Source organism: Setaria viridis, chromosome 4 (genome assembly GCF_005286985.2).
Source record: "Setaria viridis chromosome 4, Setaria_viridis_v4.0, whole genome shotgun sequence".
In the NCBI taxonomy this organism is placed as follows: Eukaryota; Viridiplantae; Streptophyta; class Magnoliopsida; order Poales; family Poaceae; genus Setaria; species Setaria viridis.
In genome coordinates, this window is record NC_048266.2 from 736199 (window position 1) to 752834 (window position 16636).

The 16636-nt window shown below is 49.1% G+C and overlaps 3 protein-coding genes across 6 annotated transcripts; all 3 read right to left on the bottom strand.

Moving 5' to 3' along the window:
• Window positions 1-3658: 3658 nt before the first annotated feature.
• Window positions 3659-8662, bottom strand: LOC117853242 (transcription initiation factor IIE subunit beta). 2 transcript variants are annotated; one of them, XM_034735631.2, is made up of 5 exons: window positions 8504-8662; window positions 6865-7113; window positions 5974-6105; window positions 4647-4763; window positions 3659-4288 (listed from the first exon to the last, which is right to left on the bottom strand). In XM_034735631.2, exons 2-5 carry the CDS (start codon window positions 7111-7113, stop codon window positions 3950-3952), a joined length of 837 nt encoding a protein of 278 aa, XP_034591522.1. In that variant the 5' UTR covers window positions 8504-8662; the 3' UTR covers window positions 3659-3949. The 2 variants fall into 2 exon arrangements, with proteins under 2 accessions (XP_034591522.1, XP_034591523.1); XM_034735632.2 differs by having other exon boundaries at window positions 8491-8649.
• A 397-nt stretch (window positions 8663-9059) lies between these two features.
• LOC117853239 (transcription factor TDR) lies at window positions 9060-13154 on the bottom strand. Of its 3 annotated transcripts, none has more exons than XM_034735621.2 (8): window positions 12784-13154; window positions 11404-11596; window positions 11173-11277; window positions 10984-11068; window positions 10821-10904; window positions 10177-10722; window positions 9643-10080; window positions 9060-9547 (listed from the first exon to the last, which is right to left on the bottom strand). In XM_034735621.2, exons 2-8 carry the CDS (start codon window positions 11556-11558, stop codon window positions 9299-9301), a joined length of 1662 nt encoding a protein of 553 aa, XP_034591512.1. In that variant the 5' UTR covers window positions 11559-11596; window positions 12784-13154; the 3' UTR covers window positions 9060-9298. The 3 variants fall into 3 exon arrangements, with proteins under 3 accessions (XP_034591512.1, XP_034591514.1, XP_034591513.1); XM_034735623.2 differs by having other exon boundaries at window positions 11404-11678; XM_034735622.2 differs by lacking the exon at window positions 12784-13154 and having other exon boundaries at window positions 11404-12777.
• A 356-nt stretch (window positions 13155-13510) lies between these two features.
• LOC117852023 (uncharacterized) lies at window positions 13511-16395 on the bottom strand. Its single transcript, XM_034733938.2, has 2 exons — window positions 16222-16395; window positions 13511-14995 (listed from the first exon to the last, which is right to left on the bottom strand). Exon 2 carries the CDS (start codon window positions 14977-14979, stop codon window positions 13765-13767), a length of 1215 nt encoding a protein of 404 aa, XP_034589829.1. The 5' UTR covers window positions 14980-14995; window positions 16222-16395; the 3' UTR covers window positions 13511-13764.
• Window positions 16396-16636: the final 241 nt, after the last annotated feature.

Here is a 16636-nt window from a genome sequence, read left to right on the forward strand (position 1 = left end):
TGTCTACTGGGGACATAGCACCCACTGTAGAACCATTCAAACAGTAATATGATTGGCACAACTGATTTAATGGATAATCTTTTCAGCTCAGATTAACTACCATTTATCCGCAGAATATCAACTTCAGTTGCCGTGACCTTAATGATTCAAGTCAGAACCAGAACGAATCAAATAAACCGAATGGACTGGTTTCCGGGGGCATCGAGCCTCACACAGAACTGCCGGCAAGCATTGGGGATCCGGACAAAAACTATGGAGGCGTAGTATGGGAGGAGGGGAGAAGGTTACGGTCCAGATGAGAAGTGAGCTTACATGCCTGACCAGCTGACCGTGAGTGGAGGTAGACTGGTAGATGGCGGTGCGGCGGCGGGGGCTCCTCCAGCGCCGCCCTCGAGTCCGATGACTCCACACTCCACTCCGAAACTGGAAGCTTCCGTGTGTTGGGCTAGTATCTATCGATGGGTAACAGAATGGGCTGTGATGCTGGACTCAAAAACATCCTGGGCTACGCGCCTCTGGCCCCTGTGATTTGACACCAATCAAGTCCACGCAGCCCAAAATTCTAGTAAGAAATGATTTCTAGAGCTTTCATTTTTTTCCAATTTTCTCGATCCTGTTTTGCTTGTGTGATCTATTAAAAGTGGAAAAAAATTATCATACACTTCATTAAAACTTTTCATATTGGAATTTTGAGCAACTACACATTGTTTGGAAAAAAAAAGAGAAACCAGAAATAAAAAGATGACAGCAGCTATCTTAAGAAAAAGTCCATTTTTGACCCTCGTATTATCGGCTAAGTTTGGTTTTGATAATCCAACTAGAAAATTAGAAATCTTCGACCATCCAACTATCAAAACCATTCACGTTTTCTCATTCACCTGTTTTGAAGGGTGGTTTTGCTAACTTGAACGACACATGAAGGTGGGACCTACATATCAACGCATTTTTATCTCTCCTCTCTTCTTTTTCTTTCTTCTCTTTCCCTTCCTCCCCTCTCCTCTACCGCCACTGTGGCAAGCGACGAGGGTATAGATGGCCAGATGGGCCAAGCTCACTAGGCAGCTCGAGGCCCAGCACTAAAAAGCCCGGCACTAGCACGGCCCGACACGAGACGAATAGTGCTCGGGCCAGCCAAGCACGATGCGTCGGGCCAGGCTTGGGTCACCTCCCCAGCACGCTGGGCCAGCACGAGCCTGGCACGATTTTTGAGCCGGCCCAATAGCAGCTCGTATTTTCTAACCCTAGTATATAAACTATTTTTTTCCTTTCCCTCCCCTATCTTTCCCCACACCCGGCCACCTCCCTCCGTCCCACCCAACTCCCCTCTCCTCCCCTGCGCTCCGCGATCCCAGCCCCGGCGCTCCGCGACCTCAACCCCGACCCTCAGCAACCCCAGCCGTCCGGCGCGGAAGAAGCCCGTCATTCACCTGCTCCCCTACTCGGCTCCCCGCCTCCGCCCGCTCTTCCTCACCTCCACTTCCCCACTCTCCTGGAGGCACGCCCGCCACAACTAGGGCCATCGTCGTTAGTGTCTGGCCCGGCACTAGCACGGTAGCACCCGTCGTGCTAGCGGGCCGGCTCGACCTGATAAAAAGGCCGTCGTGCCAGGCCTGGGCCAGCAGGTCACCACGTAGTGCCGGCCCAGCCCGGCAAAAAAAGCCTTCGGGCCTATTAGTGTTGGGTCAAACTGGACTAGTGCCGGGCAGCCCATCTGGGCCATAGGAGGGCGAAAAAGGCGCCCACCGGCGTCACCTGCAGCGCGTGGCGGAGCAGCGTCAGGGTGGGCCACGCGAGGCTCGAGGGCCTCCCCGCGGCGTGGCCGTCGGGGGCCGCAGCTGTCAAGGTCAAGTGGCCCGTGCCCGGGGGTGCGCTCTCGCAGATGCTCACGGGCTGCTGGGAGCGAGGGGTCACCGCCGTCAAGCCAGTTGCCGCCGGGCGCACCGTGAGGTGGGAGCCGCGCGACGACAACCGCTTCAACCTCCACGTCGAGCCCGCGGAGCCAGCGGACACCTTGCTCCTCGGTAGCGGCTCCCCGGAGCGCGCCAAGTGTGCGGCCGGGCGCACATCGTCGACGCCTAACCCGGTGGGCGCGGCCTGACGGGGCCTTCATCCCGCCGGCGATCGACGCTAGGGTTCCGTCTTCTCCGTACATCTTACAAATGCACCAAAATCAAAGGGAAATCTAACTGTAATAGCTCGAGTCGAGATCACCCAGGCCCCCACACCGACCCCGATAACAAATGCGCCACGCGATTTGTCAGCATTGGTTTAAGAAACTGAAGGATAAGTGGAACACAGGAAGGTGCGAAATGGACCGAGGAAAAAAAGAAAAGAAAATGGAGCTTAGGTGTCAGGGTGAGAGAGGAAAGGGAGGGCGCAGACCTTGCAGGCGAAGGCGGAGGGTGCGTGTGGATGCTGCGGCGGTGGCTGGTGCCGGCGGCGACGCCGTCGAGTCCGCCTTTGATTCCGCTTCGGCTTCCAGATTCCAGAACCGCCGCTTCTCCCCTTCTTCCTCCCGTTCTCTCTGCTGCTGTTTTTGTTCTCTGTTGTGGGCCCGGTTTGGCCAAGGCCATCGTAGTTTTTCGAGCAGGTCCAAATGAAGCATACATGTAGCCCAACAAGGAAGTCTCGTATTGGAATTTTTCTCCCAGTTGATGACCTAGAGAAGAGAGAGAAAGTACTCCATTGTTTTTTGAAAAAGGTGCTCTTTGCAAGTACCGTAAAAAAATAGAATTTAAATTATTTTACTAAATACAATTTCAAATCTGATCAATTAAATCTATTTTGAAGTAAGCATAAGGGGCAGATGCAGACCTGAAAAATAAGGGGCTCTCTTCCCGTTCCTCTCCCATCTTCATCTCCTCATTTTCCCTCCCCCACCTCTTGCTCTAATGGAGTATCATGGCGCTCCCTCCTCCCCCCCCCCAGCCCCCATGCTAGATCCGCCCCAGTAGTGTATGCAACTTAGAAGTCGGCACATGACATGTATCTCTTATTAACGTATTTTTTTCGCGCTTGGTAGAACATTTTCACTGAAGTGGTAAGTGAAAAATGTTCCAATAGAAGAGAAAAGGGAAAATGTTCCAAGAGCAAAAGGAAAACGTTCCACCTGATTAAAAGAGCAAGTCGTCATGAAATTGGCACAAACACGCAAAGCTAGGGACCAATCCGGGAATATTATATTGAGAGTTTATTTGAATATGCAACTTGAAAGTTACGCATATTGAGAGTTTTATTTATGTTTTACGGTGTACAATTTTTGCAACGTACGCTTCTTGATCGGCATTTTCTCCTGGCATATGCATGATGAAATCGACTTTCACTTTGCCACCCACTTTTACGAGAGTATGCATGATGTGTGGAGACATTTCGATTGTTCTAAAAAGTGGAGTAATTAGGAAGTTTCAGGATGCAGCTATTCAATTACTTGCACGATCTAAAGACAATCAATCGGCCCTTCGTGTAACTCTTTTATCGTAGTTTTTTTTTGAGGATACCCAGTAGATACTGCGTATCTTTGTATTAAGAAAAAGAATGTTTGAAGCGTTACAACGAGGGTCAACCGGGCACACGCACATGGATCTTTTATCGTAGTGATATACATGAACTTGTGATCAATCCGCCGTTCATCAAACATCAATCAAGATTCTCAAAGATGTAAGCGAAGCAAAACAGACATATTGCATCACAATTTTGTGAGGTGCCATAGACATGCACAGTTCCCATGCTCTTCAATTAAACTAGAAGTTACTAGCACCAGGTATGGTATGGCATATGAAATCCTCTTTATGTATTGGAAGGGAAAGGACCCCAACTCTGGAGGCCCGACCAAACTTGTGCACAGCTTACACCGTACAGGGCCATAAACTGCACACAAAACGGTTCAATCTTGCATGTATACAAAACATTGCAATAATCAGTGGTTGCTTTGGTGACAACCATAACCTGATTAAGTGTTGAGGTTCTCGAAGAGCTCGGGCAGATGGGCATTCGTGAGCTTGGTCCGTTTTGTGATCTCGCGTTGCTTCTTCTTGGCCTTGGGCTTGGGTTTCACCCCATCGATCTGGGCAGCTGCACGTCGTTTTGCAGTGTTGGTCATGGGCTTGAAGCCGTTCTTCTGAAGCTCCTTTTCCACGTCCACCATGTCGCGTGGTAACTCAATGTCCCGGAAGAGCTGTTTCAGATCATCATCAACCTTGATCTTGTTCTTAGGATCATTAGGGTACACGATGTCCTCCTGGGAGTCCATGTTTGACAACAGCCAAACTTCACCTGCTGCCTTCAGAGCCTAAAATGCAGCAGTAACTCAAGATTAACCGCGCACTCGAATATAAAAAAATAGAGTATTTAGCTAGGTTGCTTGTAGCATGCTAATGAAATCACATATACAAGCCAATTACTTCCGCAAACTCGTTAAGACAATGCAATACCTACTTGGAAAGGAAATACATGAGCTCGCAGACAAATAATCTACATATTGCAGGGTACCTTTGTGCTTATAAAACCTGTAGAGCTAACTTGGACACATTCTTTTAGCATTTTTGTTATTAACTAGTTAGGTACCTTCACAACAGTGTATGCATCAGAGCGTGGTTAACACAACACCTTAGCGGCTTAAAGTATCAGACAATGAGAATTAGGATCACCTGAAGATCTTCCATTACAGTTGGGTATGCATCCTTGATTTCCACTACAGCAAGACCCTCTGCGAACTTTCTTATCAAAACAAGTAGTTGATCTTTTCCATTAAGATCATGCTTGGACTGCAGCATGACAACAGTCAGTTAACATGTAAGACCTCAGAAATCAGAATAACTAAACTGCAAAGAATATGGCAAAGCATTGAGACTGTTAGAGGAAATAACAACTACTGTAACTATATCAGGAATCCTTATCGACTTTCGCTCTTCAACAGCATTCCCGTGTATTTAATTCATTAAAGGATTGGCCATAAACAGTTTAGTTTATCACAGCATGATTTATAACTATCATAGAAGAACCACCATACGGTGTCAACTAAGTGCCTCTTTGGGAGGGCTTCTTCACCACCTTATGGTGAAGCCACACACCCCCCCCCCCAACCCCCAACCCCCCAGGAGAAAGCAAAACAGCTTCACCATTGAAGCCAGGGAAAAGGACCCCGACAGCTTACACTAGGATAGAAGAGCCAAAAATACTGGCTTCCCCCCGGCTCCCTCCTCATCCTTGATATTGAATGCCGATGCTGCCCTCGGATTAGTGGCGCCGCATGAAGCAGGTCGGCGCATGGTGGGGAAGAAATCCGGTGGCGCGATGGGGGAAAAGTGAATGGCCAGACGGCGCAGCGGGGAAGCACGGGGCGTCGGGCTTACAGGCTGCAAGCAGACAGCGGAGCGAGCGATAGCGGGATGGTGCGGGACGCATTGACGGTGAGCCGGAGGTACGGCCAGACAACATGGCCACGCAATACTAGAGAAGCGGCCAGCTTGGGCGAGCGCACCGCCTGCCGTCTTGACCTTGGTGCGGGTGACGGCGCGAGGCCCAGCCTCCACGCAGCCGTGGGCACGCTCGCACATGGCCCCGTCCTCACCCGGCCACGGTTGAAAAGGATAAGGAAGCTAGGAAAGAGTGGATCGGGATAAGTAAGAAAAATAGAGAGAGAGAAAGAAAAAAGTGAAATATTGGTTAATTTTTAGTTAATCTATAATTAATTTTTTTATTCCATAAAAAATCATACTAGAAATTGAGGGAAAATGTAACACTTATGTCTATAATCAAGTTAAATAGGCAAGGGCATAGGGCATATCGGACATTTGCGATCATTCATCAATTTGTAAAATACTGGAAGAAGCCGTTTTACCAAACGGTTTTCCAATACGACAAGCCACAGCTAGAAAAGCCGCTTTACCAAAGAAACCAGAGCCAGAACCATTTTACCAGGAAGCAATACCGTGCCAAACAGCCCTAAGAAGTAAACTTGGTTAGACGAATTACCTTGTACGAGAAACGCCTCCCATCATACTGTATTTTGGGGTTGTTCCTCAAGCTGTTAAAGACAGCCTTATTACCATGAATATCAACATAAGTTGCTTCATTTATTTGCTCTGCAGTAAAAGCTTGTCTTGTCTGAAGATGCAGAAGAAAAAGTAATATCAATTAATGTACAAGATGCAGTATTGTTTATGTGATACTTATTGTAATATCCCTTGTGAAGATGCTGGAACTTCTACAATCATTGTTAAAATGCAAGTAAGTGGACCAGAACAGAGAATCATCACAGGACTGTTTCAATATTTTAGAATATCTAATTCTATTCAGTGAAATGGAGCATATACTCATGTCAATAATTGATATGCAGCATGCGTGCAAATGTAAGGTACTGCTCCACACATGACAACTCAGAATAGCCAATACATCATTTTTGTCCTCGTCGACCATATATCAACAGTGTACTGCCCTATCCTGGAAATTCTGTTTAGCATTGGGCAAACACATAATAAGCAGCAAAGGTACTATTCATGGTAAATAGCACATTCTGATTACAAGCTATAACATACCAAGACTGAGCATCTTACATGCAAGGGAAGACATGCAGACAGTACCAGAAAGATAGGGCAAAGAAAGGGAGGGGCCAGTATATATATAATGCATCAAATCGTATAAATAAGGCTTCAACAAGCAGAAAACCACAAATATAATCTCCACTGAGCCAGGGCGTCTACAAACTAAGATAGTGCAATGACAATTAATTCTACATGAACAATTAGAGTGCTGATTTGCTGAATCAGGACTTTATGAGGCCAGAAAAGAGGGGAAACATTCCTTGGTGAAGTTACACTTGTACTAAAAGGAAAATGGAAGAGGGTTGTAGCTTAGTGAGTATACCTTGTAGAGCAGTTCGATGACAAGTTTCATCTGTGCTCCAACAGGGGATTTCCTAATCGAATTAATGTGCTGAAGCCTTTCAGTGTCATTTGAAAACTTAATAGGTTTTGATGGCCTCGCTGGAACAGATGGAGCATTTATCGGTTGGGCCCTGTGCTTTGGCTTTGAGGTCAAAGCTATGCTAGCTAAAGATGACTGGCACCTCTCCTGCTGTTGTTTGAATCTGGAAAGGCTATCCTTGAGATCCATCTAGAAAAAGAACATTCTTGTAAGTGATTGGTTACATAAACAAAAATTTGAAGAGAAACAGCTGAATGACCAGGAAAAGAACTGGAGCAGCAGTATGCTATGGTCTTCCGAATAAAGCCAGTACTGCCAAAAACTAAATGCAACTGTTTATACACAGGGTTCGAGAAAAACTGTTTATACACAGGGAAACAATCAAGTTTATACTTCCTAGGAATGATATTGATTCAGTCAGAATCTGAGACATAGAGAGATCAATCGTGTCAAATATCATAGCTACTGTAGTAATGATTGTTTGATCCAGTTCAGTATTGTACAAAGATGATGAAAAGCCTCAGGCAGCTGAAATATCTAAGATCTCGACCGTTTAAATCAAATGTAACTGTGTGATTCATTCTGTTGTCAGTCATGGTAAAATATCAAGAGCACGCAAAATTAATTCGGCTTAGGCCTTGTTTACTTCACCCCCAACTCCCAACTTTGGCACTATGCAAAAAGAAGATTTCCCATCACATCAAACTTGCGGTACATGCATGGAGTACTAAATGTAGATGAAATTAAAAACTAATTGCACAGTTTTGTTGTACTTTGCGAGATGAATCTTTTGAGCCTAATTAGTTAATGTTTGGACAATAATTCACAAATACAAACGAAACGCTACAGTGTGCTACAGTGCCGGAACAGTAATTTTGGTACTCCCAATTTTGACAACTAAACAAGGCCTTAGCAGAAGCAGGTAATGCACCCACAAAAGGCATTCTATCAAGCAGGTACCAGCAAAGTTAGAATCCATGGCACAGTGAAACAGTGCCTTAACAAGGTACGAGTATTTTGCTAATCATCAAGATCCAAAGGCCTATCTAGTTCATCAAAGAGATGAGCCCTCCAAATTCTCATCTGAACACGTTAAGCTGCTCCCCAAAAGGGCCAATCCGTTTGGTACCACGCAAAATCAAGCCCCAACCACAGAAATTTAGCATTATTATCAGGCCATCAAAATGGAACAGGTGCAAAACCGCCTGCATCGTATCAAACATCAGATCGCAACGGGCAATGGCTCAATCAATTACGTGCTCAGGCCAGATCGGATCCAAAGGCTCCCGTCTCCTGATCCCCGGCGAAAGGGGGGTAGGGGGGAGATCGGTGCCGGCGGCCTTCTAGGCGCTAAGGTGCGCGTCGGCGCCGGAGGTGGCGGGGATGATCGGCTAGCGCGTGCGCCCAGCGGCCCCAAATCTGAATCGATCAGGCCGCCCGACCCCCAATTTGTCGGGTTGGTTTAAGAAACCGAAGGACTACGGAGAGGACACGGATCGTGTGCCAGGGAGAGAGAGAGAGAGAGAGAGAGAGAGAGAGAGAGAGAGAGAGAGTAAGAGTGCAGGCCTTGGCGCCTTGCCTAGGAAGCAGGCGCCGATCGGCGAAGACGGTGCGGCGGCTGGTGCCGGCGAACTTCGCCGCCGATGACGGCGATAACGCCTCCGCTTCCCTCTTCCAGAAACGCCGGCCGCTTCTCAGGTATGGTTTCCTTCCTTCTGTAGCTCTGTTCTCTGCTTTCCCCTTTATTATGCTTCCTGTTGTGGGCCAAATTTGGGCTTTGCGAACATGGATCAAAGCAATTTTGGCCCAATCAGGCAGGCAGGCCTTACAACTGGCCCAACAAGTATTTATAGTAAGGTTCCGTATCTGCAAGAATTTTGCACTCAATTTAGGCCCCGTTTGACAGCCAGAATCGTTTCAGATTCTAGTGAGAACACTAGAATCACTGCCAAGCGAGCAAAGGGTGAAATGTTTCTTGTGGAAACGGTTCCAAGTTATTCAAGTTTTTCTGCCTATAAATGTAAATCGGTGAAAACGTGGTTTCGCAGTGATTCTGATTCTGCAGCCAATAGTCTAGTGATTTTGATTCGTCATCCGAAACAGATCGAAAACGTTTCTACGAGAATTTGCATCCCTACCAAACGGGCTCTTAGTCATTTCCTCTGTAATTCTTGTTTAATTTGCAAGAATCTAAAATTTGCTCGCGCTCAGCTCGAGTCCCGACTCCTGGCTGTCTGTTTTGTTTTACACTCTAGCGTTACAGATCTGAATTCTAGAAGACGTATAATTCTCAAAGAAAAAAGCAAGAATGTTCATCATAAATAAAAATATAAAACTAACTCATTTTGATGACACAATTCATGGTGGCGTATGATCAGGCGAGGTATTGGAGGAGATGGTTGTAGCCGCCGTAATGGTCCTCCGTCGTGGCCGCGGCCGCCGGTGCCTGCACATCGACGCCGCCATCGAGCTTCACGTCGACGCAGTCGAGCTTGACGTCGATGCTGCCGCTGCTCCCCACCACCGGCGCCGGCGCCGACCAGACGCCGTACGACTCCCGCGTCACCTCCAGCAGCGAGTCCCTCACCCTGTCCGCCTGCACCGTCACCTCATTGTCCCTTCTCTGCAATCAACCAACCAATGCAAACGTTGCACGTGCTGTACGAGCTTCATCAATGGCGGCGGTGAGGTAGCCGCAGTTGGTTATAATATACGTACGACGACGCGGAGGACGTTGAGGACGAGGGTCTTGTAGGAGGTGACATTAACGTTGGTGATATCGAGGCCGAGGGCGTTGACAGCGTCCATGAGGCGAACGAAGCGGCCGGGCTTGTGCTCGCACAGCACCTGCAGGAAGAACCCGTTCGCCTCCACCTGCCGCACCTCCACCTGCGGCTCCATGTCGTGCCCCTTCTCCTCCTCCGCCGGTGCCGCCGCCGCTGCTCGGGCCCTCTTGCTCGCCGGCGGCTGTTGGAGGCTCGCGCGCGGCGAGTCGTCGTTCTCCAGCCCCACTAGGCTCGCCGGCGGCAGGTGGTCCAGGAGTACGTCAGGGGCGCCGTCCGCCGGGTCCTCCAGCTCGTCCTGCAGCGCCTTCACCTGGTTCTGCAGCCCCACGATGTAGTCGATCGCATCTCCGAGGATCGAAGCGCGGTCCATCTGAACGAACAATGCCAAGGATCAATCAATTCGCATCGCAGCCAATGAATGTTCGATCAAAGAAGCATGCGTCCATGGCGATCGACGGGTACGAACCTTGGTGATGTTGGGGACGAGCGACCTGAGCTTGTAGAGCGCATCGTTGAGCTTCTTCCTCCGCTTCCGCTCCGCCTCCAGGTTCTTGCACTGCTGCCGCTTGCTGCCGCCCTTGCCGCCGCCGCCGCCACCCCGCCCCTGCGCGTCACCGTCGCCGTCGTCCTCGGGGTCCCCCTGCAAGTCGCTCCCCTCGGACCCCGAGTCCGTGCCTCCAGCGCGCGCCACGCCGTGCTGCTCCTGCTGCGCCGCCACCACCGACGGCTCGCTCCCGGCCGCTGTGGCGTACTGCCACCCCGCCGCCGCGTCGTCGACCACCCCGGGCGGCGGCGCCGCCAGGAACGGGTCCCCCGCAGCGTCGAACTGGCTGAGCGACGGCGGCACCGCCCCGTACATACGTTGCGGGTCGGCGCCGTCCCACGCGAAGCCCGGCGCCTCCGGCCACATGTGCACGGCGGCGCCGCCCTCGTCCCCCTCGCCCTCTGTCGCCCGCGCCGGCACCCCGCACTGCTCCCTGACCAGCTCTGCCATCTGCTCGTCCTCCACCATCTGCGCACGCACGCACATTATAAAAGAGAGTGTCAGGTGTATCATGTGGTGAACTTTCTGATGTCGGCAAGAAATCAATATGTTCAGACGTCGCTTACGTATCTGGCGGCGAAGAGCTCGACGAGGCCGCCGGCGATCGGCACCAGCAACCGCGTCCTCGGTCCGGCAGCGGATCCGAGATCCTGCATCGTGTCATGGGGTACTAGTTGGTCAGGCAGTTGGATGCTTAGGCAGTGGCAGTTAAAGATGAACTGTGCTTACAGTGGAACAACTTGCTGGGAGCTCTGCTGGCACGCAGCTGGTCTGCCAAATCGGCTGGTTGGACATCATTGCCTCGGCGTGCATCCTGATCCATGCAAAACAGCAAAGATTAGCAATAAAAATGAAGTACTTGCAATCTATCCTGAATTGTATTCCTGATAAGAATTGAATTTGGGGAAATGAACGGACCCTGCAGATGAGGAATCCAGTGGGATAGACGAAGGCAGCTCGCCAAGTGCAGAAACCTGGGCCTCCAACTCACTGCTGCAGCACAACCCAGTCATCTCCAAGAACCTGCATGCAGTTCGTGTCAGAGAGGACGATGAATCACTGATGCAGTGATCACAGTCAAATCACTGATTCCAGGAAGTGTGAGAGTATAGGGAGCATGATCACAGTCAGATCAGGCGGTGCTACTACCTCTGATCAGGAGACAGCCTCCAGCAGATGCAGTAGTCCCAGGCGTGTGCACCAACAAGAGGCCTCAGCGCAGCCTCCACGCTGCCGCCTCCATACCCGGCAGAAGCGGCGGTGGCCGCCGTGGCGGCCATGCACCGGTGATCTCCCCCTCCCATGGCACCGAGCACTAGTGATCAACTGGTACTAGGTGTAGCTGCAGGCACATCGAAGCAAGAAGCTATGTATGTAATGCGAGCGTCATCAGTTGGAGCATGCGCGAGTCGCTTCCATGCTAGCTGTCAGGAATAGGATTTATTTTTTGAACGAACATGCAGGAATCAGGATAGGATCTGTTGATGTCATCGGTGTGAAAAAAAGGCTGCAAGAAACTTCAGGCTATGGATGATTCATGCAAGGGTATAATCTGACCCGATGGGTGCGTTGCTACGGCGAAACGACATAGATGGTTGCATTAATAGTTTATATCAAAAATAATTATTCAGAAAGCATTATGTGTTACATGAACATGAATCATTTACAAGTATTACTGTAAAAGTTTCAACACGATTAGACTTCCAGAGAGTTTATTAAAAATCAAACATTACAAAACTTCAGACATGAAGAATAATTTATATCTAAAGTTATATAAGCAATTTTGTTCTACAAACTTCCCAAAACACTTTTCAATGTAGGACACATATTACTGTGAATGTATCAGGATTTTATGAGTACTACAGCTATTTATTCTAAAATAAGAAGATTAAACAACATGTATTTTAATCAGCAACAAAAACATATATTACACCAGGACCAGTATTTTTCATAGGTATATCTGAGCATCAGAAACCCAACAAAAATTATCTCGCATTTTTATCATTTTCCTATGATTTTATACGGATTTCCAAAGTTTCAGCCATTTCAACTAAAACTAAAATAGAAAAAGAGAAAGTTACTTTCGCAGATAGGTCCTCGGAACAAAACTACCCTACGGATCTGCCCTTTCTTTTGCACTAAAGCCCCTAGATCTAGTACTTAGGCCCCTTTAAGTTTTCCACCTCCACACTTAAACCCTGAAATATTTCGCATAACCCCCTGATCTTCTAATTCCTTCGCACCCGTGCCCTCCTCTCCTTCTTCAACCTTGGGCACGCCCGAGCGCCCACGGTGGGCAGCGGCGGCGCGGCCACGCCGGCGCAAGGGCGGCGCCTCCCACCCCAATGACTACTCCGAGGGATTCCCCTAGTTCAGGCTCATCACCTCCCCTACTTATCTCCTCAACTCTCTAACCCTAGCCCCTAGCTTGACCGGCGGCGGCGCACGGCCGGCGCGCGAGCTCGCGAACGCGCGCGGAAACTAACCTAAGAAGGCGAAGCGGAGAGCGCTAGGGCACCAGGAACTCACCTTATCTCCGTTTGTGGGGTTAGTGGGGCAAGAGGAGGCCGGGAGGGTGGAGGTCGACGGTGGGGGTGGAGCTTGGGCGGGTGGCGGTACTGGCGGCGGCGGAACTTCGATCCCCAGCGCCAGAGGCCATGGCGCTGGGCAAGGAGAGGTGGAGGGTGGATCCTAGGAGGTGGCGGCGGTTTGATTCTGGTGGAGGGGGTGGGGAGAATTTGACCGGCGGCTGTGAAGACGCGCTCGGCTCGTCGTTTCTGTCTCGGTTGTGAAGAAGCTAAGCTTCAGTTGGAGCATGCGCAAGTCGCTTTCATGCTTACCTTGCGTGAGAGCATGCTTCTTGCGTGATAGCACCATGAACAACTAACTACCTAGTGCGTCAGTTGGAGCATGCGCAAGTCGCTTTATACAGCCCTATCCAAAATAAGGGTTCCTTTTGGGAGGGCTCCTTCGCGGAATGCTCCGCATGCGGAGCCGAAGCCGAAGCTGCGAAGCCAATTTTTTGGATATGCGGAGCTGGAGCCAATTTTTTGGATCCGCAATGCAGGCGTAAAATGGTTCCGGCTCCTCCTGCCCAAAAGCGGCTCCGGCGCCGTAGGTGTTTGGTGCGGCTCCAACTTCTCCGTGCTCCGGCGAGCGTGCGGAGCTGGGCCCTAGCCCTCCCAAAGGAGGCCTAAACTTGGTGCACAAGGGAATAGGAGGCATCGGTAATAAAACCAAATTGCTCACTCAAATGCATATAAAAATGTTTTCAACTGCTAATTCAGACAGGAAAAAAGGCTCAACCAAACAAGTTCACAACCAGCACAAAAGGCTTTTGTAGCAGGGAGTGCAGTTACTAAATCACGGTGAAACTGACAACAAGCCTGCAAACGCTGAATAACTTGTTTCAGCTTCAAGGTGCTAACTACCTTAATGACATCATCTATGCGAAAGCAAAAAGTCTATTTCTGAAGAAATTGAAGGTGAAATTTCAGTAGAGCATATCAATCACTGGCCATCTGAGTAGAGCATGCTGGGGTACACCCAGAACGGCTGCAGCTGTCTGTACCAGGTCCTCTTGAACACAAGGTCAGGGTCAGTGGAATCAGCCCACACGGCATCTGCATCATTGCCCAGCCCATGCAAGCTCCAAGGTTGAGTGTCATGGGCATAGTACAAGCAGTTGGTCCTACCGCTCCATCGTCCAGGGCTTGTGCTAGAAAATGCCGGGCTCCTCACATCGCCACCAGTAAAGAGCGCGTGATTCTCCAGTTTCGCTGCCTCCACCCAAGTTGCAGGTTCAGTTGACATGTCTAGGTGGTAGGCTTTGTAGCTGGCAAGTGCTCCAGACAAGAGGCTGATGTAGTGGAAGTGGTAACCAACAATCAGAAGCATGTCACCACATACCACCAGCCATGGCCTTAGAAATGGGCATTCATCCATGTCATCCCACCACACGGTTGTAATCTCCTGCAGGTCAAGCTGGGGGGCCAAGGACAGACTGTAGAGCCTGCAGACTTCGTCCATTGCGATGAACTGGCCATTGAACTCCACAATCTGCTCGATCCGGGAATCATTGAGCTGTAGTTCCGACCAGGAATGACTTCCAACCGGCCAATCGAGCAGGGAGCGTTGAGTGTAGTCCTGGTCGGATTGTACGCTAACAAGGAGGTGTGAATCTGGTGACGCAATGGGAGCTGTCAGCATGCCAGAGTTGAAATAAGCATCCTCGCTTAATGGGAGCTGCGGTGGTGAGACTTCGGCACCAGTGAACACATCGACAACAAGACAATTTCTGCCGCTGCCACAAATCAGCTGACCATAGGAAGAGCCTGCAAAGCACAGCTTCTGAAATGTCTCTTGAGGAATCTGGCTGCGAAGGGGGGTGTTTGGGTTGGCCAGATCAATGACCTGGCATGTGCGTAGCTTGCAACCATCATCACCTTTGGAAGGGAGATGAGGAGCTGACACATGGATATTGGGTCGGATGAGGAGAGGCGGGAGCAAGGAACAGAATGTGGATTTGGAAGGGTATGAGGAGAAGGCAGCACGCCAAGAACGACAAGTGCCGGCGAATGCAAGGAGGTCGAGAAAGGAACCCAACAGAGCAACAATAGACTGGAGCAGGCCTTCAGGGAGATCTGCCCAACCTCGAAGCCCACAAACAGCACGAGTTGTTGTGGTGGAGGCAGAGGTGCCAGAAATTTTGCTATGGCTTTGCATGATGACAGAGTCACTTCTGCAACAAAGTAAAATTCGATGAACAAGTTAGAAGCGTGACTTGAATATGAAATGCAGGCAGATAACTTTCAGGAAACATAGATAACAACAAAGAATTTATTTGCCCTACCATTCGCACGTCAACCATGACATTCAGAACAATAAAAAAGAATTCTGCTCCAAATCACTACCTAACATATAAGCAGGGTCTTTCATCCAAGCCACATCAGTCGTGCATACATCTATCAGGTCCATCTATTCTATGATTCTTCTCTATACCATATGGTCACAACAGAATGCAGTGCAAATTAACCAAACAACCTCGATCCCACCATAAGAACAACTGTGTGGCATGATTTGTTGTTTTCGTTTGAAATTTGAATTAAGAAACCAACACTTCAGGTATAAAAGAATCTGGGCAGGTGCTTACATGATATTTGTATATATGTGCCCCAGGTATCTGAAACCTTAATGCACACTGACATAAATTGGAATTTTGATGGGATACACAGAAGATTAAAGTACCCAGTCTACCAACTTGCCTGGTAGCCTACACGAATGCCACATTAAGAAGCAAGGGTTGTTGAAATGGAATAAACGCCCAGTAATGTGAATACAATGTGTTTTTTACCTGGTTTGTGAATATCAGAGACGGATCTTTTCTTAAAGTGGACTACAGAAATGAAAATGCAAAATTAAGCTCCATCCAGGAAGCTAAAACATCTGGTCGTTACATGAAAAGGTACCACAAACTTCTTCATAATAAAAGCATTAGATCCTCACTAAAATCAGACCAAAACGAAACACCAATACATTGATATTCATCTCGTTTGCAGACCAACAGGCAACAGGTGGCATACATACAAGAGTGAAGTTTCTGTTCGAGACCACCACCGACCACAATAAAAGTCGAGTCTTTTATCCTAGCCACATCAGTTAGTGGCGCATAATTCCGTTTAAATCCACTTGATCAATCAGGAGAGCATCAGCGCTAGGGTTCGTCTGTTCCGTACAACTTACAAATGCGCCAAAATCCAAAGGAAATCTAACTGTAATGGATCGAGTCGAGATCACCCCAGGCCCCCAGACCGATCCCTATAACAAATGCGCCACGCGATTGGTCAGCTTTGGTTTAAGAAACTGAAGGATAAGGGGAACACAGGAAGGTGCGAAATGGACCGAGGAAAAAAGAAAAGAAAATGAAGCTTAGGTGTCAGGGTGAGAGAGGAAAGGGAGGGCGCAGACCTTGCAGGCGAAGGCGGAGGGTGCGTGTGGATGCTGCGGCGGTGGCTGGTGCCGGCGGCGACGCCGTCGAGTCCGCCTTTGTTTCCGCTTCGGCTTCCAGATTCCAGAACCACCGCCTCTTCTCCCCTTCTTCCTCTCGTTCCCTCCGCTCTCTCTGCTGCTGTTTTTGTTCCCGGTTTGGGCCTCACGGGCCAACGCCATTGCGGTTTTTGGAGCAGGCGCGCAGGTCCAAATGAAGCGTACATGTAGCCCAACAAGGATGTCTCGTATGGGATTTTTTTCTTCTTCTTTTCAATATATATAAGAGGAGAAATTTTAGAATGGTCAAAAAAAAGAGCGCTGTCCATCTTAAAAAATCTAACGGTGGAAACAAAGAAAGTATCAAGTACCTAAATAGAAGTACCAAGAACCACCA

Bases quoted from the DNA above. Each gene is read 5' to 3' on its own strand.
- LOC117853242 (XM_034735631.2), bottom strand. From the start codon at position 7,113: ATGGATCTCAAGGATAGCCTTTCCAGATTCAAACAACAGCAGGAGAGG. The intron at 6,106-6,864 runs GTATACTCACTA...CTGCATCTTCAG, and splicing joins TCATCGAACTGCTCTACAAG to ACAAGACAAGCTTTTACTGC. The intron at 4,289-4,646 runs GTGATCCTAATT...GCTGCATTTTAG, and splicing joins CTGTAATGGAAGATCTTCAG to GCTCTGAAGGCAGCAGGTGA.
- LOC117853239 (XM_034735621.2), bottom strand. From the start codon at position 11,558: ATGGGAGGGGGAGATCACCGGTGCATGGCCGCCACGGCGGCCACCGCC. The intron at 11,278-11,403 runs GTAGTAGCACCG...AACTGCATGCAG, and splicing joins AGGCTGTCTCCTGATCAGAG to GTTCTTGGAGATGACTGGGT. The intron at 10,081-10,176 runs GTTCGTACCCGT...TTGTTCGTTCAG, and splicing joins TCGTCCCCAACATCACCAAG to ATGGACCGCGCTTCGATCCT.
- LOC117852023 (XM_034733938.2), bottom strand. From the start codon at position 14,979: ATGCAAAGCCATAGCAAAATTTCTGGCACCTCTGCCTCCACCACAACA.